The sequence below is a fragment of the Ostrea edulis genome, chromosome 2 (assembly GCF_947568905.1).
Source record: "Ostrea edulis chromosome 2, xbOstEdul1.1, whole genome shotgun sequence".
In the NCBI taxonomy this organism is placed as follows: domain Eukaryota; kingdom Metazoa; phylum Mollusca; class Bivalvia; order Ostreida; family Ostreidae; genus Ostrea; species Ostrea edulis.
Window position 1 is genome coordinate 40537961 of NC_079165.1, and position 25136 is coordinate 40563096.

At 35.1% G+C, this 25136-nt stretch overlaps 1 protein-coding gene and 1 long non-coding RNA gene across 6 annotated transcripts; both read left to right on the forward strand.

Moving 5' to 3' along the window:
• The first annotated feature begins 211 nt into the window (after positions 1-211).
• Positions 212-24906, forward strand: LOC125681772 (L-proline trans-4-hydroxylase-like). Of its 4 annotated transcripts, XM_056153993.1 has the most exons (9): positions 212-290; positions 7875-7962; positions 8171-8252; positions 14323-14433; positions 14551-14642; positions 20114-20204; positions 20720-20849; positions 21142-21299; positions 21729-24906. In XM_056153993.1, the coding sequence occupies exons 1-9, from the start codon at positions 281-283 to the stop codon at positions 21834-21836; spliced, it is 870 nt and encodes a 289-aa protein (XP_056009968.1). In that variant the 5' UTR covers positions 212-280; the 3' UTR covers positions 21837-24906. The 4 variants fall into 4 exon arrangements, 3 of the variants coding, with proteins under 3 accessions (XP_056009968.1, XP_056009970.1, XP_056009967.1); XM_056153995.1 differs by lacking the exons at positions 7875-7962; positions 8171-8252 and adding an exon at positions 2084-2260 and having other exon boundaries at positions 272-290; XR_008799947.1 differs by lacking the exons at positions 212-290; positions 7875-7962; positions 8171-8252 and adding an exon at positions 309-2260 and having other exon boundaries at positions 21142-21503; positions 21729-21955.
• Positions 2277-4601, forward strand: LOC130051673 (uncharacterized). Of its 2 annotated transcripts, XR_008799949.1 has the most exons (4): positions 2277-2903; positions 3240-3320; positions 3444-3527; positions 3711-4601. It is a non-coding gene; the product is annotated as an uncharacterized LOC130051673 (long non-coding RNA). The 2 variants fall into 2 exon arrangements; XR_008799948.1 differs by having other exon boundaries at positions 2277-3320.
• Positions 24907-25136: the final 230 nt, after the last annotated feature.

Here is a 25136-nt window from a genome sequence, read left to right on the forward strand (position 1 = left end):
AATTCAATTAGTTAATGGCCGTAAATTGGCTGAAATATTGCGAAAACGGCGTAAAAAATCAATCAATCAAAGCATACATACATGGAATACATGTAGGTTCAACACAGGCATGTTGGACATCGGCATACATAGGGAATACATAGGATAATACAATAACACATCTGAATGGTTACATGGTTTGACTTCGAGTGAGTATCTTAGTACGGGAAAACCGCTCGTGTGTGGGGTCATGGTTCATTACGCATAACCCATCTATTTACGGACACCTACCTGGACGACAATGGCGTCAGGTAAGCTCTTTCGGTTTGAATTAAAGATGCCCTTCTTTCAGCTATTACTTTTAGGTACCGTAACAGTATTTGTCATCACAACGACAGAAGTTCCTAGATTGTGTACTGCGAGTTGTCAAAATAAGTAGTTGTCACCTTAAGATAGTCGATGGGCATTTACCACATTTCCGTATATATCAGTCCATAGACTTACATAATTATTATGTAACAATGAAAGGGGGCGTTACCAAAGAATTCCTCCACATGAGAGATATTATCTTAGATGCAACAACAATTCAGTGGATGATGAAAAACATTTTTTTTAAATTCTAATGTAGTCATGTAACAGAAGAAAGGGTTATTTTATATCAGACAAATCATTTAAGAATTTTGTAAGGACAGTGATAAAAAATCTGGCATTAGTACAATGAAGATGAAAATATCCTCATCCACATTAGTAAGATGATTTAGTGGAATATGATACTACAAGTATTACATCTCATTGCATTGTACACATTTTCTTTTTCATGTTTTACACTTGTAAGCTATTTTGGTCACTTATAAATTTGAATTACGAGAAAATGGCAGTTGTGGACAGGTCAATGCTATCAAAATCAGGTATACTGGACTTCCTCAAGATCTAAAGTATGCAGGTAATTATTGACTATTATTGTTATAAAACACCCCTCTTAGGTACCTGCAGACCACATTATCTGCAGATGTCGCTCCACCTGAGATCTATTGTTAAATGTTTGGTTGACAGGCAGCTTATCATTGATCATGATACAGGTAAATTTGGGGGTGTTAACTAACATTGGATCTTTAATTACTTGCTCTTGTGGTCAGCCAGGTTCAATTGACAGTGGCCAGATAGCTGAGTTGGTAGTGCACCTGACAAGAGATTCAGGGGCCCCGGGTTTGAATCCATTGTATTTTCTCCCTTCCTGTTACACTTCTTAAGCAGAGGCACTTGTTTCTGGTTGTGAAAAATAGCATGAATTATCAGTTTTCCGGACTTTTTTTTTTGGTTGTGCTTGCAGATATTCATTTGATATTTGGTACATTGCTTTGCCATAACAAGTTACAGATCAAGTTCGAATTTCATCTCGTTCCGTTGATTTTACATTAAGTTGTGGCCCTTGGACTTAGAAAAATAGCATGAATTGTTAGTTTACATCCAAGTTTCTTATCTCTGTAGATAAGAATACTAAACTCATTAAAACTTCTAGCATATTAATACAACAATATAGCTAAATTATTCATGATCACCTACATGTCACAGTTTATTGACTTGGTTAAAGACCTAAACCTACATGTAATAATAAGTTTGTCTTTTTTCCTGGTCTAGTCTCTACTCGAATAGTAATTATTTCCAACAATTCCTATCCTGGTTCCCCAATTTTCGCTTTTACCATAACCTCCATAATGAACTTTGAATATTGTTGTGGTACAGTAATTTTTGCAACCGGTAGGGGACTATGTATTGCCATGCAATACTCTCAGAATGCTTGTTATTTTTCCAGGTCAGTGGTCAAACGTCAAGGTTGTAGTAAAATGTATCAGTTAATAGGTAAACCTTGTAGGCAGAATATAGACTGAACTATTAGGGCTAGAACTGTCAAACGCGGTACACATACTACTCGTGTCAAGTAGTGGAAGCGTTTTGTTTTTGAAGGTCAGTAGTCAAACGTCAAGGTCGTAGTATCACTTAGTAGGAAAACCTTGTAGGCAAGATGAAAAACTGAACCATATTACAACTTGGTACATTTGATCGCCATGATGAGAGGAAGATGCCTTGCCTATTATTTTTCAAGGTCGAGGCCGCAGGAAAACCTTGTAGGCAATATACAGACCGAATTGTTTGGGCTAGGACCGTCAAACTTGGTACACATACACTTATGCCAAGCGGAGGATGCCTATTGTTTCTCAAGGTGAAGGTCGTAGTAGCAGAATACAGACTTGAACCGTTGGAGCTAGGACCATCAAACTTGGTACACATACATCTTATGCCAAGTAAAAATATTACAGAAAGAGTACATGATTTGTCTGTTTTTACGTTGCAAAGAAAGTATGTCACACCCTGATGATTGCTGATACTACTTGAAGCAAAGTTCTACAAATCATGGTGTAATAAAAACACCCTATATTAGCTTTTCACGGGCGTATTATGTACCGTTGGCGGTACTCTTGTTAAATCTCTATTGATATCCATCGAATGACCGGTTTTTAAAGTCTTTATTTATATCAAGCACGAGGTAGTCCAGATTTCTCCTTTCTATTATAATTCTCTTTTGTAATAAAGAAAATTATATCCAGAAGGCAAGACTGGACAATTTTGTGTTGTTGATGAAAGTCATAAATCTGCAAAAAACTATACCAGCCATGTGATAATTGAAGAGCGTTTTTTGAAGATGGAAAATAAAATTATCGAAATTGGGACCATACAACTTTAACAAGTTCAAGTAGTATAAATAGGGGTGTATTCGATTAAGCGACTCAAGTTGCACGGATTTTACTCCCGACCAATCGAACGCCGAGAGTTAACGATTCGTGTTATACACGACTGACACGAGTATACTCTCCAATTTTCCAGGAGTATAAGAGTTGAAAGATGGCGGCAAAAGGGAATTACCAGTAAGTCAGCTTGTAAAAAATCATCTATTTTGAGCAGAATATGGTGTTTAAGTATATGTTCGCTAGTACATTTAGAAAATGTATATATTTTGATTTTAATAATAGCAATTATTAATCAAATGACAAATTAGAAATTGATGAATATGCTTAATGCATCTTTTATAAATTGCTGCGGCATGTGATTTTCCCCTTTTATTGTTATTTTAAAATGTTTTTCGTGCTATATTATATAAAAAAAAATTAATATTTTGACACCGCAAAATTAATCCTGTAAATTACGTTGACTTTTGCAATTGCAATATTCATACTAATTTTAATCAATTCGTCATTCCTTAGCTTCTTAATATCTATAAATATTGATGGTAAAGAGTACCAGGTCATGGGCAATTGATCTTATAGAGATGCTTAATTCAGACGGTGAGTATGACTATTTATTTTGGTGCATCAAAATTGGTACCGTTTAAGTTTTACTTTTAGTACCTACTGTTTTATGAGATTTTCTTTCATCAAAATTAAGAACAATGACTACTCTTACAATAGGAAGAAAGAAAGCTGTCTTTGTTTTAACAGACCAGAGAAGAAAAGACCACGCACTTGAACTTGTAAGAGCAAGTTGTCATATTGGTAAGCTGTAACATTGTATGTCCTATTTTCTGAAATTTGTTAAATATATGATAGATTTTCCTTCAACACGTGTTACACTTGCATAAAAGTATGATGATCTTTTAACTACAAATTTACAACAAAAAACTAAATGTAACTAACATTTCCAACATTGTTACTTTACCCAGTTTTCCTCTATTTCAGATGACTGCACAAAATCATGTGGTGCATAATGCAGAATCTGAGCAACCTGACCAAAAGGTTTGGAATAAGGAAAACATAAAGACATTAGAAGCAAAAAGGAAAAAGAATTTTAACAGTAACAAAGTCCATAAATCTCTTTGGGAAAGTGTGTGTAAGGAATTATCTGATGTTGGTGTAACAACCACTGCAACACAATGCATGAACAAATGGAAGGCGATGAAGTTGACAATAATGCGCAAACAGGAGCAGAAAAGAAAACATGTCCATTTTTAAAGCAGTTTGGAGAATTTTATGGACATAAAAGTGATACCCAACCCACATATACATTGTCTTCAGGAATCCAACAAAATGAGTATTCAAAAAATGAAAATGATGAAGAAGCAGAGGGTTCTAAAGATTATAATTCCTCGAACGTTGTACTCCTTCGAAGAGGAAACCTCTCAAGCGCAAGAAGAATAACCAATATGCAATCTTTGCTTTTGAGGAAACCACAAAAAGACAAAAGGAATACAGAAAAGAAAGGTTGGAGGTTTTAAAAAAGGAACCTGGGGAAATAATGAACCCGATGGAGAAACATATTGAATACCTACAATCAAAGCAGCCTAAAACTGATCAATAATTGATAAGTACATGTAATTGTAAATAAATATCAATTGCGTCTTTGTAGATAATTAGAAAAATACGGATACAACTTGAATTTTATTACTTCACCAAGAGTAATGAGGACTACTGCAAGGACTTGCAGATGTATTTTTTCCAACTCCCAAAGTAACAAAGTGTTTTAACTCACCCTTTTTATATTGTACACCTGAAATGCCAATAGAAAAAGTTGATGATTCGTTGTCATGTGAAATTTCCACCAGGTGTATTAAACCAGATACTTTACTTAAAGAGACTTGTTTATATGTACAGTCGAACACACAATCATGTAATATACAAATAGGAAACGATGCCTTTGTCCCTGCTAGAGAATTTCATGCCATGGTAACCAGTTCATGAGAGAAACGGATTGTCTAACTTTAATGCTTTCAGTCACGTTTTTATTTTAGATTCATTTACCATACTTGTGTTCTGAGATGCCAAAAAAGGCCCGGTCCACAATTAATTCAAGAATTTTAACTGACATACGTATATTTTTATGCTCCCCGAAAATATTTTTTTCAAAATATAGTCACTGTCATAGTTGTACGTCTGTCTGTCCAAGCTTGTATCTCCTAAACGAGAAGTGACGATAACGAACAGTGATCAATCTCATAACTCCTATAATCAATACAAACTAGAGAGTTGGACAAACATGGACACAACAGAGGTGGGATCAGGTGCCTAGGAGGAGTAAGCATCCCCTGTCGACCGGTCACACCACCGTGAGCCCTATATCTTGATCAGGTAAACGGAGTTTTCCGTAGTCAAAGTTAGTGTGCCAAGAACGGCTTAACAATCGGTATGAAACACGTCAGACAGCATTTGACCCAATGATAGGTTGTATTGGCAACCTAGATCGTTATAACGACCATAGAATTTGCGAAATGCTTACTTTAAACGGGAGTGTTGAAACCCCTGCACCATCAACTTGTTTGTCAGTAGCCTGCCTCGATTTATAAACTGACCATACACAGGGTAAGCTTTTGCGTATCGAATCAGTTGAGAGATATATAAACAGCATATACAGGTGATAACGGAATATTGCTACCTAAATATGGGAAGTTGACGATGGTGAAGCTGAAATCATCCCATTTGTCATAAAGTTGAGTTGTCAGTTTGCCGTTAATATCTACTTTTAATAGGGTATATAAGTATGAAGCATAAGTGGACGACCCTGTGGTGTCTTTTATTTCGAGCTCACAGGGATATATCGAATCGACATATGGATGAGAGTTAGCATTGTTAATAGACAAAACGTCGTCGTTATATCTAAATGTGAAATAGAAGGCCACTGCAAGGGATTTTTTTCTTCTCACGTAGAAGTTGTTTTTTTAATAAATTCTGCTTCATAGGAATATAAAAATAGGTCAGCTAACGAAGGATGACAATTCGTGCCCATGGGAATTCCAGCAGACTGTTGGAAGATCTGATCACCAAAGACCACGAAGATATTGTCAATGAGGAACTAATGCAAAGTTATTTACAAGCCGTTAACATGATTGTCTCTTTGTTGATTTATTAAATCTAATCTGTTCATGAAATGGCTAATAATTATTTTTAAACCCCGGGGTCGCATATGAAGTCGCACATAATGACCCGTAAAATATCGAAATTAAATATGCATATTGCAAGATTTGAATTTCAGCGCTTTCAAACTCGAAAACTATGCAAAATATTTCATTTGAAACACATTTAAAGTAGTTTTAGGCATGAAAAGAATTAATTTTGCTGCAAAAAATTAAAAAGCTTAGTATATGTAACATGCAATCCAAATGTGATGTCTTAGAGTTTTGCAAAATGTTGAATTTATTAAACTTCATCATTGGGTTTCATACCGATTGTAGACCGTTCTTGGCACACTGATTTTGACTACGGATAACTCCGTTTACCTAATCAAGATATAGGGCTCATGGCTTGTGTGACCGATCGACAGGGGATGCTTACTCGTCCAAGGCACCTGCTCCCACCTCAGGTGTGTCCAGGAGTCCATGTATGACCAACTCTATTTTGTATTGCTTATAGGAGTTATATGAGATTTATTACTGTTCGTTATCTTCACATGCCATGCATGATAGAAATACATCTTATGAAAGAATTGTATTTACTTGATACAATATGAAATGTAATAAACTATGTGGTACTGAAAAAGGTTTTTTTTGTATAAATATTTTAAAATATTGATTTCTTATTTTAGGAAATGTTATCAATTAAATGCAATACTTCATGTGCGGGTGTTTTCTCTATTGTACATGTACGTCTATTATGCAATGATTTCCCTGATATAGTGACAATTAATTTATATATAAATTGATAAAGTAGCAGTTTTTTAAACTGCACATTAAAAGATTGCCATTTTAATCAGCTTTTATGTACTTTTTATTATGCTGTTTAACAAACAGATTGTGTGATATTTTTATGTTGATATTTGTGTCTGACATCCATAAAAAGGGACAATAATTACGTTTTCTTACTTTATTGATTAATTTACACCATATTAAGTGGAATTTAATACAGTTTTTATAGCTTGAACCCATAAGGCAATGTCACATGAGGGTGGAGTTATACCTTAAGATCATCTGTTATACTTTGATGTTTTGACAATATCATGGATATTCATGTAACAACCATAATACATGTATATTTACTTAAAATCATAATATTAATGCCAACATGCAGTAAAGATTAGCAGATATGAAATTTCATCTTTGAAGATCCAATCAGTTTTCATGATACAATATTAGCACAGTAAGCTTGACAGAATTATACCTGGAGCTAGTGAAATTGCCCATGGGCGAGTGCTTTGAAATAATTGTTTTGAAGACTGACTATGATATGCTAGAGAACCAAGGACACTGGTTAGATGATAAGCCTTAAGATGGACCCTCCAAAAGTAGTGAATTAAATCACACATACATATGGCCACGTTATTTTCCCATTTGTAATATCCCTGAATTTAGATATTACATTGTAGATGTTGTGCATTGAATAAAAGATTCTTTGTGCATACACAGTATGTCCTAATGAGATGTCCTGGCACGCTTAGTTTATTTCTTGTTTGTCAATTGAATTTATAATGCAAGTCCAACTCCATCATTCATATGGTGTACATAACGTAGGTTGATAGACTTGTTAACTTAGATTGATGTGCTTGTGACTGAATTGTTTATAGCTTTATTAGTACTGATGGCAGTAATGACCATGTTATCTGAATTTATATCTTAAATTAAGTAGGTTTAAGATTATCATGTAACATTAAAAAGTTGTTCTTGATTAGCTCTAGTGGTTCATTATCACCCCTGATCAAAGTGTTCGAGATGTAGTCTGGACGTGACCTTGGATGTCTTTGACCTTATTGTACATGTATGGTCCACATACCAGAGACTTCAATTTTCTTATTAGCCAAGTCTCCATGGTCTTCATAACCAAGACACAAATTACAATATTTCAACTGCAAACAAAACATTAATTATAAAATTATCAATTTTGTTATAAAGGGTCATAGACTTATATTTATATTTGCAGAGGCAGATTTCATTTATGATGAGGCAAAGTTTGAAGTTACCAATGAAATGCTGCAGGCATTTAAAGAACAAGGATATATTGTGTTGAGGTAGATTGTCAGAAATCTCACTCTTGGAAAATAGATAACTACTGTTTAGAAAAAGTGGAATATTGTCACACTGCAGATACAGATAATCATTGAGTCCATAATTGTCAAAATGACATTCTACCAAGTGATAATTTATAAATGTTGAAATTTAAATATATTTTTATTTTGTATTCTTTATTAAATGAACATGCCATCGTTTCATATACAGGGGATTATTTAGCTCAGATGAACTGAAGAAAATTAAACAAGTCTTCGAAGATTCCGATTTAGTGCCAAAATATGGATATGGAGTAAGTGCATTTGTTGTACATGCTCACCATGACTACTGTATATTAAAATGATAAACTTTAATTGCTAATTCAAAAGTAACATTTGTGCTTAACATACTTTGACGTATTTGTATAACTCGACTATTACATTCTACTAAACCAGAGAACAGCTGATCTACTCAGATTATTATGCCCCCCTTCAAAGAAGAGGGGCATATTGGTTTGCACCTGTCGGTCGGTCGGTTGGTCGTTCGGTCCTGCATCTGTCGGTCGGTAGACCACATGTTGTCCGCTCAATATCTTGAGAACCATTCACTTGATGATAATGATATTTCATATGTGGGTTGGTTAAGAGTAGAAGAGGACACCTAGAGTTTTTCAGGTCAAAGGGTCAATCTACTCTGGACATAGGAATATAATGTCCGCTCAATATCTTGACAACCCTTTGCTTGAAAGACATCAAACTTGGCACACTGGTACATCCTAAGGATGATCTTTGTTATTATAAACACTTTCTTTGTGACACAATAACTCAAACAGTTTTTATTGTACAGTTTTCAAATTTTGTACAGAAATAATTTACAATAAGAGGAAGAAGCCTATAGATTTGGGGTCATTTCACTTTGTCTGTCTGTCTGTATGGCATAATCTTTGTTATTATGAACACTTTCTTTGTGACACAATAACTCAAACAGTTTTCATTGTACAGTTTTCAAATTTTGTACAGAAATAATTTACAATAAGAGGAAGACACCTCTGGACTTTGGGATCATGTCAATTTGTCTGTCTGTCTTTATGAATGTCATCATCTGTTATTATGAACAATTTCTTTGTGACACGACAACTCAAACAGTTTTCATTGTACAGTTTTCAAATTTTCTACAGAAATACTTTACAATAAGAGGAAGACACCTATATATTTTGGAGTCATATCACTTTGTCTGTCTGTCATCATCTTTCTTATCATGACCGTATCTATTTACCACTGTCTAAGGGAGATAATTCAATTTGAATTATGATATGCATTGTATTGATATAGAACATTTACAAGAAATAACTCTACAACATTGTGTATGTGTATATTTTTGGTGGGTTTTTTTTAAATGTGATATCAAAAATGCATGATGTTACATATATATTGAATTAAAACACGTCATTCCCAGTTAACAACTTTTCGATCGGGATCGGAATACGAAATAAAATTTCTTATATCCGGTTGCAAAGTGAAATTGCTTCCAGAAATTGAATTATGTAGTAATTGCACGTTATACCTTAGAAAACTGTTCCTTTTAATAAAGAAAGTCACAAAATAGATACAAAATGAGTGTACCTTATTCATTAATGTTTCCGAGCTTTCGTCGGTGAAAATCTCGAAATGACGTGTTTCACTGCGCATGCAGGTAAGGTCCACATTTTCTACGTAAGTGTTTTGATATTTGCTTATGATTTTTTTTTAGCGCATACATGGTATGTCTCGGCTAGGATTAATGAAAATTTTCTCACCTATGTATGTAAAGACATATTCTATAAATTTCTAATTTTGAAAATGTAGAACACTTTTATCAAATGACAATATGTTTGAAAACGCTAAGAGCCCCGATGTCAGAATTTCCTTTTCCAAAATATCAGTATGTCAAATTCATAATCCTTTTCGAATAGTATGTACCATATTTTGTACCAGTTATCCATTTGAATCCCCTATTACAATGGGATTTAGTTGCACTGTTGTGGATGAGTGTGTCAAACATCAGTCTCTCATAAATATGCTTCATGATTAATTTTTCACAAATTTGCATTCCAATGTATCTTTCATATATACCAGCCCCAAACATTGCTATATCAAATACAGATGGACAGTCGCTTTCCTCTAATAACCCTCAGCGGGGCCCTTGCTGACCGTGTCAGTTTTCTAGTTACAACTGTATTTCAAACGAACTTTGCATTACTTCCACTTTTGGTAATCGTACCTATACTCCAACTGCCCTTTCAAAAGATGGAATTCTTCAAAACCATGCTTCAGTTTTAGGCACATTTGATATCCCAGTCGGTGGGTCGAATGAATATAAGTTACCGTACCTATACTGGATTCCTTAACTACTTAAAACCCCTTACAAAGATACATTGCTGGATCCAGTAAATGTTCTACCAAGCCCCTATCTTTGCTTCTCACGAATTTATTAACAGCTGTGAAGGAGAAACTTCAAACGTACTGTGCGATTACATATCCCAGAAGTGGTGTAAATCAAATGTGGATTTTAAAAAATTCTAAGGAACTTTTAGTAAACTTGAAATCACAAATCAAAACGTATGAGTTTTCAACTCTTTAAACGGGGCCACAGTGGCTGAGTGGTTAGAGCATCGCGCTCAAAATCACACGGCCTCTCACCTTTGGTTGGCGCGGGTTCGAATCCCGCTCGCGCCGGTAAGTGAAAAGGTTTTCCAGTTTACCTTCGGAAGGTCGGTGGTCTCAGTGCCCATGGAATCTCCATGGGCACGAATTGTGCTCCTTTGTTAGCTGACCTGTTTTTATATTCATATGAAGCAGAATTTATTCAAAAACCTTTACGTGAGAAGAAAAAATCCCTTGCTGTGGCCATTTAGATATATCGACGATGTATTATCTATTAACAATAATAATTTTCATTCATATGTCAATTCAATATATCCCAGTGAACTCAAAATAAAAGACACCAGAGTCGTCCACTTCTTAGATATTTTATTAGATCGCCCCGCATGCGGAAGGCCGGGGTTCGAATCCCGGCCGCGACAGACCTAAGTCGTTAAAATAGGTAGTGACAGTTCCATCGCCAAACGCTCGGCATCAGGTGATGACCTTAAAAACGGATGACCCGTGTCACAGTAGGTTCGGCACGCCAAAGAACCCTCACTGCTCAATGGCCGTAAGCGCCGAGCATAGGCCTAAATCTGAAACCCTTCACCGGTATTGGCCGTCTCCATATGAGTGAAAAAATTTCGAGTGAGACGTTAAGCAAGATACAATCAATCAGACCGTTCTTGGCACACTGATTTTGACTACGGATAACTCCGTTTACCTGATCAAGATATATAGTGCTCACGGCGGGTGTGACCGGTCGACAGGGGATGTTTACTCCTCCTAGGCACCTGATCCCACCTCTGGTATATCCAGGGGTCCATGTTTTCCCAACTCTCTATATTGTGTTGCATACTAGTATAGGAGTTATGAGATTGATCACAGTTCGTTATCTACGCCTTTCATTGGCCGATATTGTTATCAAAACATCTTTCTCGGGTAGCTGTAGACCGCGGTCTCTGCATGTGTCAATCAACCTGAGATCTATTGTTAAAAGTTTGATTGACCGGCGGCTTACCATTGATCACGATCCGAGTAAACTTTGAGGGCATTTACTTAAAATTGGGTCTTTAAAGTTAGGGCACTGTGACCTTTGATTAGAACATTCTGGACAAATATCGCAAAATGCTGTCCAACTCAAAACAGGAGAATAATTTGGTCTAGAATCATAAAACTTGGTCTATTAATGCATATTTAGTAGAAGGTGTGTCACACTCGAAATTAAGGTCACTGTGACCTGTAATTAAGATGATATAGCCATATATGGCATAACTCGTTTTGGGGCTTTTGAAAGATTGAGTCCTAGAATCAATAAACTTTGTCAATTTGTGCATCTCTAGAGGAGTGTAAATTTCAACTTAAAAGCAGGTCAATAAAACTTTTAAAATGGTGAGTATTTAAAAAAAAGTGTTTTAAGCGAGATACTCCCTACCTATGAGAGCAATGCACTGAATACAGTACTCCTATTCAATAATTATTACATCAAGAAATACTTTTTTCTTTTTCATAAAATGTAGCTACACGATACCGGTAATTAATATGAATAATTATTTTGTTTTTAACATTAATATTATAAATATATGCAGTATTATACTACAGAATTTGCAAAAACTTAACATGCACATTACACAACAGATAGATGCATTGTCCCATAGGAATAATGATCGACGTGATGGTGTTTCAAAGAGTTCAGCTGGACATGCAAAGATCATTTTGATAAGGGTCAAATTGCATCTGTCCAGTTAAAGATTGATTAATGAGTATAATGTAGGAAGGCTGTGCAAGGCATTCCTTTAGTTATGGGGAATTTCTTTGTACAGCCTAAACTTGTTAGTAATTGTATCATGTGAAAGAAATCTAAATACATGTAATAAAATGAAATTCGTTTGGAAATGTAGTTATTTGAACAATTGATTGATGATTGATTGAATATTGTTTAACGTCCCGGTCGAGAATATTTCACTCATATGGAAACGTCACCACTGCCAGTGAAGGGCTGTAAAATTTAGGTCTATGGCTGGCGCTTTTGGCCATTGAGCAGGGAGGGATCTTTATCGTGCCACACCTGCTTCGACACGGGACCTCGGTTTTTGCGGTCTCATCCGAAGGACTGCCCCATTTAGTCGCCTCATACGACAAGCAAGGGGGTACTGAGGACATATTCTAACCCGGATCCCCACGGGATTGAACATAATTGTTGTACCAAAGTTGATATGATTTTATTCCCATGCACTTTCATCTCTTTATGGTTTTAATTAATAAACATTTGATTGACGTATCATGTGGCGTGGCGGTGCACCTTTTTTTTACTGTAATACCGAGCGAAGCTCGGACGGGCCGAAGGCCCGTCCGCGAAGCAAGGCTCTAAAGGTAACACGTATGTAAAAGAAAAAAGTCAAATTCAGCAAAAGAAAAAGAGATAATCTCTATATACGTTCACTGAAATTTTCGTGATCCATATGGGCGCCGCCATTTATTTTTTCATTACCTGCTTCAACAGTTATTCGTGTTTTATTTTGAATGCCAATAATAGAAGACTCTGACGTGCAATTCGTAATTTAAACACCCAGTTTGTTCAAAATGAATAGTATAATTATCATTATAACAGGTTTTAGCAAATAATTACATATAACACCGTAATACGACTAAATAGATGAACGAGTTCATGAGTTTCTTTGAATAAGAATATACGATAAAATTACGGTTACTTTTTTACCATTTTGAATTTATTGGTTAATTTTGTTTAGTTTTATAACGGCCTTTTTCATTGCATACGGAATGTATTATTGTTGTTTATAATTGTTTGCTTTGAAAAAGAGAAAAAAGTCGAGGCTAAATGTGACGTCACAATGCACAGTTGACGTCGCCCTGCGTTTTATTTCCCGCGTTCAATGAATAGGCGGATCCTGTAAAACTGTTCTCCCCATATAAACCCCTTGAATATTGAGATCTTACTGGGTTTTTAGCGCAAGGAAAATTTCATTAAAAATATATATTTTTTAATGAATCATAATCTACCGTACTTAACGGAATTATGATTACCACTTGGGACACTCCAATGACCATTACATGCTTCGCTCGGTCCAACGGTCACACCGTATACATATTAACATAGATGTATGTGTATATTTTCTTTAAGACGTACCGAGAGAGAGAGAGAGAGAGAGAGAGAGAGAGAGAGAGAGAGAGAGATGTAATGTGTATTTTTTTGTCGAGTGAAATCCAAACAACACGGGGACGTAACAACAGGAAGAGGGAGGGGCTGCATGTATGTAAACATTAAGTCGACAATTTACCGTGCAGCCTTCCGAGTATTTCGAGCATTAGCGTGACACAGATTATCACGTGGCTGGTATACTTTTTGCAGATTAATGCGAATTTCATCACCAACACAAAATTGTCCATTCGTGCCTTTTGGATATAATTTTCTTTATTACAAATACGAAAAGGGAAATCTGGACTACCTTGAGTTCGATATAAAGGAAGGCTTTAAAAACCGGTCATTCGATGGATATCAATATAGATTTATAACAAGAATGTCCGTGAAAAGCTAATATAGGGTGGTTTTTATTACACCATTGTAGAACTTGGCTTCAAGTAATATCAGCAATCATCAGATTATCAAGATACCACTAGAATTGCAGTGTTTATTTTCCTGCCTTTTTAATTGAGGTAGTATTGTTGTAGATCTATATCAATCTTTGGAGGTCACAAGACAAGCAATATAAGTATTTTGTTGATTATAGATGTACATTTCAGATTCCTGATTCTTCTGGGAGGATGCCCAAAATGGTTTTATGGAGAGCCCCAGGTACAGATGTTTCTGGAATGGTGTGTCGCTGTGAAAAGGTTGTCACCACATCAGAAAAGGTCAATATAAGAGAGAGAGAAATGGAGAGTGTATGAATGAATCAACTGCATGAAAATCAAGAGAAAAACTTCAGATGGATTCTAAGATATTAAAGAAATTATACAATGTACTTTCAGCTTCTAGAGGGAGAGGTATACCACTACCATACAAAAATAGTGATGAAGGATCCTCTTGTTGGAGGTCGACAGGAATGGCATCAGGACTATGGGTAAGTACAGCTATATTGCAAATCAAATACTCAGTAGGTCATATACTCAGTATAATGCCATTGTATACTCAGTAGATCAGTATCTGGTCATAGTACTAGTTGTATACTCAGTAGGTCAGTATCTGGTCATAGTACTAGTTGTATACTCAGTAGGTCAGTATCTGGTCATAGTACTAGTTGTATACTCAGTAGGTCAGTATCTGCTATAGTCTTGACCCAAAACTGTAGTTATTTCCCTTAATAGAAATTCTGATCTAAAATAATACCGGGTAAATTGAATTGAATACCTGTTTCTCAGTAATATTTATATTACACATCAACAAAATGGTTATTTCATGCACCTTCCTCTTTTCTTTCATGTTATGCAAAATAATTCAGCTTTTTACGTAGATATCGTAACGCCACTTACTGAACTTTATTAATGCTAAAATCGGAATATGTACTACTGTAAGTCAGGATTTACTTTCGACCTCTTTGGACTTTTTCAAGTAAGAAAGATCTTCCACAGTGAATACACAAACGTCTTGAAACACAATGTATTTGTTCACACTGCGTATCCTAAGTGGAATGATTTTCTTACTTTTGATGAAGAGTTTGAAGACTATCTTCTCGTGTAAGGTCAGACCAATTAATCTGCTTCCCACTGAGTGTTAAGAATCTTTTATATATATATATATATATATATATATATATATATATATATGGTTTCCTATAGGATAATGTAAACTGTAGTTATGTGATATTAACGACAACACAGGTTGATTGTTCACTCAGCAATATATTTTATATACGAGTGTGATGCAATAGAATGTAATACACAGGAAAGTAATACAATGGAAAGTAATGTCCTTGCAAAATATTAAATATTTAGCACGACCTTAGAAATACACATGATACAGCAAATGTTTGTATTGCAGTAAACATCATAATATAATTATTTTCATAACATGTATCTATACATATTTTCTTAATATAGAAATAGCTGAAACACATGATTTTAATTCATAAAGTATTCTCCGCTGAAACATTTTAACTATTAGAATTAAAGTTAAATTATTTACACTTTATATTTACATTATGATAAAAGTATATAATTTACCAAAAGTATGGACTTTAGACCGTTTTGATATTTTGCATGTGTGTACTGTGCTAATCTAAACTAAACATGCAAATTGTTAGCTATAAGCAACCTTGCTAGAAAATGAATCTTCAAATAAATACCACACAATAAATGAAAGTCAAACATGCTGAATACATAAAGTCCAAACTCCAATTAAATTTCTACTACGTTTCTATCAAGTGGCACGTGACAAAGTGTCTACTCCCAAGAAAACTAGTTAATCCTGTCCACCGGTCTAAGTCATGTGTGAACCAATCGCTCACCATGATTTTGGCGGGAAAATAGTTAATAAAAGAAAATGTAGAATATTTCATCACAGACACTGTAAATTAATAGCTTTCTAATTAAAGATATCTATAAAACATTTAGTTAATGCACTTACTTTGCATAATTATATATGAATAAAGATAAAATCAGAATTGTAAAGCTATATGCACAAAATTTCTGCTTTGCTACAACAATAACGCATCACATTCCAGTAGAGAAAGACAGTAATCTTCTATATCTGTTTTACAAAGCCGACATGTAAGATCTACTCGGTTTTGGTTGAAGCGACTAAGTTTAGAGTGTACAATATAAGTTCCTGTGAGGAATCTAACTTTAGTAATTGCACGTTTCCTGTCATGTACATTACTATCTACAGTGTTCCAGGTGAGGTGTATGAATTCTGTTCTTAGTTGATCGATGTTACAGAATTTCAGTGACGACTTCGAATGGCACGACTTCGAGTGGCAATCTTTAACAAGATATTCATTCCAGCTGCTGTTTACTGATTTCTAAACATTTTGATTCTGGGTTTCCACATCCAGTAACGTTTGAGGTTGAAGATATCCAAAAGGTTCTAATGTAGTAGTTGTTTAATCTAGGAGAACCAACTTTTCGAGGAAGATGTTTTTATATGAACTTGACGTTTTATTATGTTGTTCAGGGACGTATTATTTGATGCAAGGTGAAGATAACGAACAGTGATCAATCTCATAACTCCTACAAGCAATACAAAATAGATAGTTGGGCAAACACGGACCCCTGGACACACCAGAGGTGGGATCAGGTGCCTAGGAGGAGTAAGCATCCCCTGTTGACCGGTCACACCCGCCGCGAGCCCCATATCCTGATCAGGTAAACGGAGTTATCCGCAGTCAAAATCAGTGTGCCAAGAACGGCTTAACAATCGGTATGAAACACGTCAGACAGTATTTGACCCAATGCGAGGTTGTATTGACGAACTAGATCGTTATAACGACCATAGAATTTGCGAAATGCTGACTTCAATCGAGACTGTTGAAATCCCTGTACCATCAACTTGTTTGTCAGTAGGTTACCTCGATTTAAAAACTGACTATACCCAGAACAAGCTCTTGCATATCGAATCAGTTGAGATATATAAACACCATATGCAGGTGATAATGGAATATTGCTACATAAATGTGGGAAGTTGACGATGGAGAAGCTGAAATCATCCCGTTTGTCATACAGTTGAGTTGTTAGTTTGCCGTTAATGTCTACTTTCAATAAAATATCAAAGTATGAAGCAGAAGTGGACGACTCTGTGGTGTCCTTTATTTCGAGCTCACAGGGATATATCAAATCGACATATGAATGAAAGCTATCATTGTTAATAGACAAAACGTCATCGATATATCTAAAAGTCGAATTGAAGGTCACAGCGAGAGATTTTTTCTTCTCACGTAGAAGTTTTTGAATAAATTCTGCTTCATATGAATATAAAAACAGGTCAGCTAACAAAGGAGCACAATTCGTGCCCATGGGAATTCCAAGAAATGTTAGTGCCCTGATGTGAATTTCTGCTTCAATTGGTTTTGCTCCTAATAATAAGCAAGAAATGCTCCTTGGAGTCCACCGAGTGAAGCTTTGGATAAGTCGCAGAACAGACATATAATATGATTCAAAGGCATCTATCTGTTTTTGTTGTAAAAGAAATGTTTCCATACCATACCATACATAAATCTTGTAACAAGTTCCAGGCTGAAGACCATTAGACCCATGTAGACCATTTGAAGTTAAGCTGTAAAATGTTCGCCAAGCTTTTGAGATTCGTTCTTCAGCGTTTAATATCTCAGGATCATCTGAATTTGATTGAATTATTCCTATTTCAAAACATAAATAGACTAGCGCTTGTTGTATTCTAATAAATGATAGTGATTTTCAAAAGTTTTTGGTGATGTTTTATTGAAGAGAAAACTCGAACCGAAAATCGAAAATCACTGGAATACACACACGTTAATACATTTCGAAAGATCGATTATTGAAACAAATTTTAAAAAAGTTGTCGCTGGAAATAAAATAATCGATCGATTTTCGATTATAATCGATCATCGGAACAACACTAGCTAAAACCATATCCTCAAATACCAATACCAGTTCGCAGTAATGTAGTACTGTATCATATATGGATCTATTCATTTCTCTGAATATTAAAATAAAAATTTAAACAAGATCTTCTCCATATCAGAAATTAATTTTTTGGCCACATAAATTGACATGTTATATACGTTATTTGTTACAATTCTTATTTCTGTAAAATAAAGCTCTCAATTCCTAAGTGATGGCTTATGCTGACTGAAATTTACATATAAATTACCATTTACTACATATTTTGTCACTTAGATTTCCAATGCATTTGTGTAAATTTACATGTATTGCAAAATATTGAAATTTTATATGGGTTGTAAATGAAACTTTACATGTGTGGAATATGGTTTAGGGGTGGATGGGGGGTAACGTTGTCTAGTTCCTCAATATTATGGGAATATAAAACAATGTGCTTGCATATATCCCCCACAATACAAGGAAGTTAGACATTTAGTATAAAGATGATATTAGATTTAGGGGAAAGACCAAAAGAAAATGCTGCCTTTTAAACAACAACATACTGTCTCCAAAACAAAAGCATACTGTCTCCTAAACAACAACATACTACTTCCTAAACGACAAGATACTGTCTCCTAAACAACAACATATTGTTTCCTAAACATCAACTTACTGTCTCCTAAACAACACACTGCTTCCTAAACGACAAGATACTGTCTCCTAAACAACATACTGTCTCCAAAACAACAACATATTGTCTCCTAAACAACAACATATTGTCGCCTAAACAACAACATATTGTCTCCTAAACAACATACTGCTTCCTAAACGACAAGATACTGTCTCCTAAACAACAACATACTGTCTCCTAAACAACAACATACTGTCTCCTAAACAACAACTTACTGTCTCCTAAACAACACACTGCTTCCTAAACGACAAGATACTGTCTCCTAAACAACATACTGTCTCCAAAACAACAACATACTGTCTCCTAAACAACAACTTACTGTCTCCTAAACAACACACTGCTTCCTAAATGACAAGATACTGTCTCCTAAACAACATACTGTCTCCAAAACAACAACATATTGTCTCCTAAACAACAACTTACTGTCTCCTAAACAACATACTGCTTCCTAAACGACAAGATACTGTCTCCTAAACAACATACTGTCTCCAAAACAACAACATACTGTCTCCTAAACAACAACTTACTGTCTCCTAAACAACATACTGCTTCCTAAACGACAAGATACTGTCTCCTAAACAACATACTGTCTCCAAAACAACAACATATTGTCTCCTAAACAACAACTTACTGTCTCCTAAACAACATACTGCTTCCTAAACGACAAGATACTGTCTCCTAAACAACATACTGTCTCCAAAACAACAACATACTGTCTCCTAAACAACAACTTACTGTCTCCTAAACAACATACTGCTTCCTAAACGACAAGATACTGTCTCCTAAACAACATACTGTCTCCAAAACAACAACATATTGTCTCCTAAACAACAACTTACTGTCTCCTAAACAACATACTGCTTCCTAAACGACAAGATACTGTCTCCTAAACAACATACTGTCTCCAAAACAACAACATACTGTCTCCTAAACAACTTACTGTCTCCAAAACAACAACATACTGTCTCCAAAACAACATACTGTCTCCAAAACAACAACATACTGTCTCCTAAACAACAACATACTGTCTCCTAAACAACAACATACTGTTTCCTAAACAACAACTTACTGTCTCCTAAACAACAACATACTGTCTCCTAAACAACAACTTACTGTCTCCTAAACAACAACATACTGTCTCCTATACAATGAAACAGGAGGTTTATTTACAGCAGACTAAACATAAGTAAATATAGTGAAGTCGGGAAAGAACATATAGAGAGGGTATTCTATAGAGGCATGGACTGCTCTACGTGTAGATAAAATGAAATTTCCAGCAGTGTAATGTGATCATCTTTAGTATTTAGTAAATGATCAATTTTTTAACAGGTATTGGTATCAAAATGGCTTGCTATATCCAGATGCCATGAGTGTGTTTGTAGCAATAGACAGATGCAATAAGGCAAATGGATGTCTACAGGTAAGGCTTAACTCTATGAAGATAGGATGAGGTCATAATATGGGGTCAAAATTTGTCATGGGATTCAAGAGGGTAAAACTCTTCTTACGAAGAATAGCGGGACCAATGTGACTCGAGTGATCACTGTAACTCATTGGACTCTTGTTTGGGGAGGGTCTTCAGATTATGGACCCTTGGTTAAGAGTCGGGCTAGAATTTTACATAGTACATGAAGATAAGACCAATACAAGTCCTTTACAAAATCTTCACCAGAACACAACAGCAGGGCCAGTGTGTCAGTAATATTGTTTTACATGTAGATGCATCCCTATGTTGTTTGCTTTTAAATTCGGTTACGTCATGACCCTGTTGGGTCAGGGTGAGGTCATAATATGGGATGAAAATTTTTCGTTGGAATAAAGGGGGTAAAAACCTTTGTAAAATTTTCAGAATCAGAAAAAACAGCAGGGTCAGTGTGACTCAGGTGAGCATTGTTTTATTTCTTATGCACTGAAGGAAATGTTTACTTTTGACAGGTATTACCTGGCTCCCACAAGGTTGGTCGTATTGAGCACAGGTCTTTAGCAGGTCAGACAGGAGCAGACCTAGAAAGGGTGGAGCACCTCAAGAAAATATTTCCACTTACCTACATGGAGATGGAGCCAGGTTAGACATTTAATGATGATGATGACAGTTAAAATTTTACATATACAATTTGTAGGAGTTAATATATATATACTGTAAAATGTGTCCATTTTTATGTGCATGATATCCGAGAAAATTTTAATACAGGTGTTTTAGAAAGAGGGTTAAAAAAATTGGTTCAGTTTACATAAAATTTTGGATTAGATAACAATTGGATTAGACAAAGTTTTGCTAAAATAATATACACTATATAAAGAGATAATTTTGATTAGAAATGAAGGTAGATTACTGTTTTATTATCTTGATGTTTCAGGAGATGCCCTGTTCTTCCATAGTAATGTTCTGCATGCCAGTGATGAAAACAACAGTCCTAACAGGAGATGGGCATTGATCATGGCATACATCAGAAAAAGCAACAACCCTGTTGAAAGCATGACTGGCCCGTTTCCAAGATACACACCACTGGAAAAGGTAGGCAGTTTCACGTAAAGTCAACTTTAAAATGTTTAGTTCAAAGTATTTTGATGTCGAATTTACTTTCTTGATCATTTTAACGATCTTTTTCTCTATCATTACTATGTGTGTGCCTCCATGGCCGAGTGGTTAGAGCATCGAGCTCAAAATCGCACGACCTCTCACCTCTGGTCATCGCGGGTTCGAATCCCGCTCGCGCCGGTAAGTGAGAAAGTTTCCCAGTTTACTTTCGGAAGGTCGGTGGTCTCTTCCCAGGTACATTGTATCTGGGTTCTCTCTTCCACCAATAAAACTGGGCACCACCAGATAACTGAAAAATTGTTGAGTGTGGCGGAAAACATCAATCAGTCAATTACTATGTGCTACTTTATATGAAAGGCGAAGATAACGAACAGTGATCAATCTCAATGGAAATTTATTTACTAGGTTCCAAACTCTGCCATTTTGGATTGTACAAACGTGACTGATTTTTCGGGGAAAGACTTTTTGGACCCCTCTACAGACAAGACAGTGAAAGCTGATACATCAAACTGAAGCCAGCAAGTGACCAAAGCTTAGATACTGGTCAGTAGACCGAGACAATCACTGAATCAAACAACAGATGTCATTTTGTATTTCAATATTACATGTACCTTGTACGTGCATCTGGTTTATTACTTTTCATTGGTTTATTTTGGGAAGTATATTGTTTATGTCAAAACTCCTATTCATCCTATGTACTTAGATGTTTTTGGTGATTAGTAAGCAAACAGATGAGGTACTTACTAGCAGTTCATAACATCCTTAAAGTGTATGTATGATAGTGAAGATTATCTTCACATTAATCAATCCCATAATTCCTATAAGCAATACAAAATAGAGAGTTCGTCAAACACGGACCCCTGAATATACCAGAAGTGGTTTCAGGTCAAGAAGTAGTAAGCATCCCCTGTCGACCAGTCACACCAGCCCTGAGCCCTACATCTTAATCGGGTATTCTGCTTCTATCTCCTAAGCTGTACATATAAAACTTAAACGGTACCAATTTTAATGCACCAGATTCGCATTTCGACAAATAATGTCTCATTAGTGATGCTCAAGCCGAAATTTCGGAAATCCGAAATTGTGAAATATATGCATATGAGGGAATTTGAGCATGGCAAATGTATCTCTATTTCATTTATGTGTCATGATTTAAATCAAACGGGGGAAATCTTGTTAATAACAACTTCCTCTTCCTACACTTTTGAACTGTGCAATGATAATTCTCTGAAAAGTAAACAAAATCATTTTGCATCAAACTTAAAAGATTTGTAAACAAAATAATTCATTTTATTGATATGTACAAGTCATGAATTTTTTGTTGTTATGTATTTGGTGGATTACCAATACTAATTAGCTTTTCCTTGTTAAAGAATTGTTTATGTGCAATACATTTCATACATTCATAATTTATTTCAGTTTAAGCATGTCTCAGTACTCAATTTCAGTTAGAAATAAGATTGTTTGCATATAATAATTTGTAGAAGTTATTCCATAGAAATTTTCATTATTTAATTATACTTTTTGAAACCTATTATTGATTTTTAAGGACTTTGTGTGGTTCTGACTTACCCCTTTTACTTTGATGAGGGGTGAATGAACTATTCTCTTATCTATGACATTTTTAGCAACTTAATCATGATTATGCCCCCGAGATCGAAGATCGGACGGGGGGGGGGGGGATATTATTTTTGTCCTGTCTGTAATTCTGTGTGAAACTTTAACCTTGCTAATAATTTTTGAACAGTAAGTGATAGAGCTTTGATATGTCACATGAGTATTCCTTATGACAAGACCTTTCCGTGGGTGCCAACATTTTTTACCCTGTGACCTTGACCTTGGAGTTTGACCTATTTTTTGAAAACTTTAACCTTGCTAATAACTTTTGAACAGTAAAAGATAGAGCTTTGATATTTCACATGAGTATTCCTTGTGACAAGACCTTTCCGTGGGTACCAACATTTTTTACCTTGGAGCTTGACCTACTTTTTGAAAATTTTAACCTTGCTAATAACGTTTGAACAGTAAGTGATAGAGCTTTGATATTTCACATGAGTATTCCTTGTTACAAGACCTTCCCGGTGGTACTAAACCTTTTGACGTTGACATTTTACCCACTTTTTAAAAAATTGACATTGGTCATAACTTCTAAATGGTAAATATTAGAGCTTTCATATTGTATATGAGCATTTCTTGTGACAGGATCTTTCTACTGGTACCAAGATATTTGTCCTTGTGACCTTGGCCATCTTTGGAATTGGCCATTATTGGGGGCATTTGTGTTTCACAAACACATCTTGTTTAAAAATTTGTTCGATAGATGTATGTATACATTTTTTTCCCCTGCAAAAACACTTCACTAATAAGATTTAAGGGTTTTTTTTCATATGTATCTTTCAAAGGTACCATATCTATAGAAATATTTGTCTTGTTCACAAAGCTACTTTTTGAAAACAATTATCTAAAGAGGAGTTTCCGGACAAAATATGTCAGTAGACAATATTAGCTTCATTTGTGCTGAAATCGTGATAAACAGAATCATGATCTTTTGATTAGAATTAACATTTGGGGAAAACATATCTCAAAACTTGGATTTTAATTGATTGTTCATATGGGTTTTTCCAAATTAGGCCTTGGCCATATATAGACAACTTACAATTTGATTGTGATAGATAACAAAGCACAAGGGTATTGTATTGCTTATTTGTGTTTGTCTGATTTTTGTGAATTCAATATAGAATTAGAATTATATAAACATGATATATGTTACTTATTCTGTAATAAAAATACGGTATATATGAACATTATCTGATTATTTAATTTTCTTTTAAAACAAGTTTCACAGTTTGTCAAAGTTTGATGAGACTGGCCACCATATAATATGCTTTGAGTTAACAAACTACAGTAGAACACACTTATAACGAATTCACACATATTGCAGAATTGCAAAGTGATATTTATTTCCCTATGAGAAGAAAATAACACCTGTAAGGACCTGTTGTTGTTGTTGTTGTTTGGTGTTTTTTTGCTGGCCGTAGAGGTTTGATTTAACTGTGTTTATTGTATAATGAAGTTTGGTTATAACGGACTGGTTTTTGCTGGCCTTAGAGATTCGCTATAACCATGTTTTACTGTATAATGACGTTTGGTTATGATTTGTGCCATACCTAGTTGATAGAGTTCATGTAGAAATATCATTGATTCCAAGGAAGACGGTAATGAATTTTATGAAAATCTATGCAATTTAAACCTGTGTGCTTTGTTTCATTACTAGTCTTTGAATTTTTATATTCTAATATTTACATTTTCAACTGTATTATCCTAAATAACACTATTACGAGCAATACGTATTTATCGCTGTATACATTTTAAATACTTATATGACGGTTGTGCGTGTGAACATTTGTTAAGAGTAGGTTACAGGTGCAACTTTTACTAAGGCAATACACATAGAAGTGATATCACATAGCAATCGCTCTCGCAGTATATCAATAGATGAAATCAACATCACAATATGTATATATGATTTTATTTGTATTCCAAACAGTGGACTTTCATCAATAATAAAAACATTTCTGTAAAACAATGTATTACTAATTTATATCTAAAATTCCGTCTGCTACACCCTGGTCATTGGTGATGCGGAATTGTACCTACTGCTAGACGATGATATTAGGCTTTAGCAAAGTGCATTAAGACCTACACACGGCACTGCCTCCGTGACACAGTAGCCATGAGGTGATGCATGATGTCGGTTTCCAAGCACGCAAAATCATAAAAAGTTCTTCATCTGATCGAACTTTATTTTGTGTT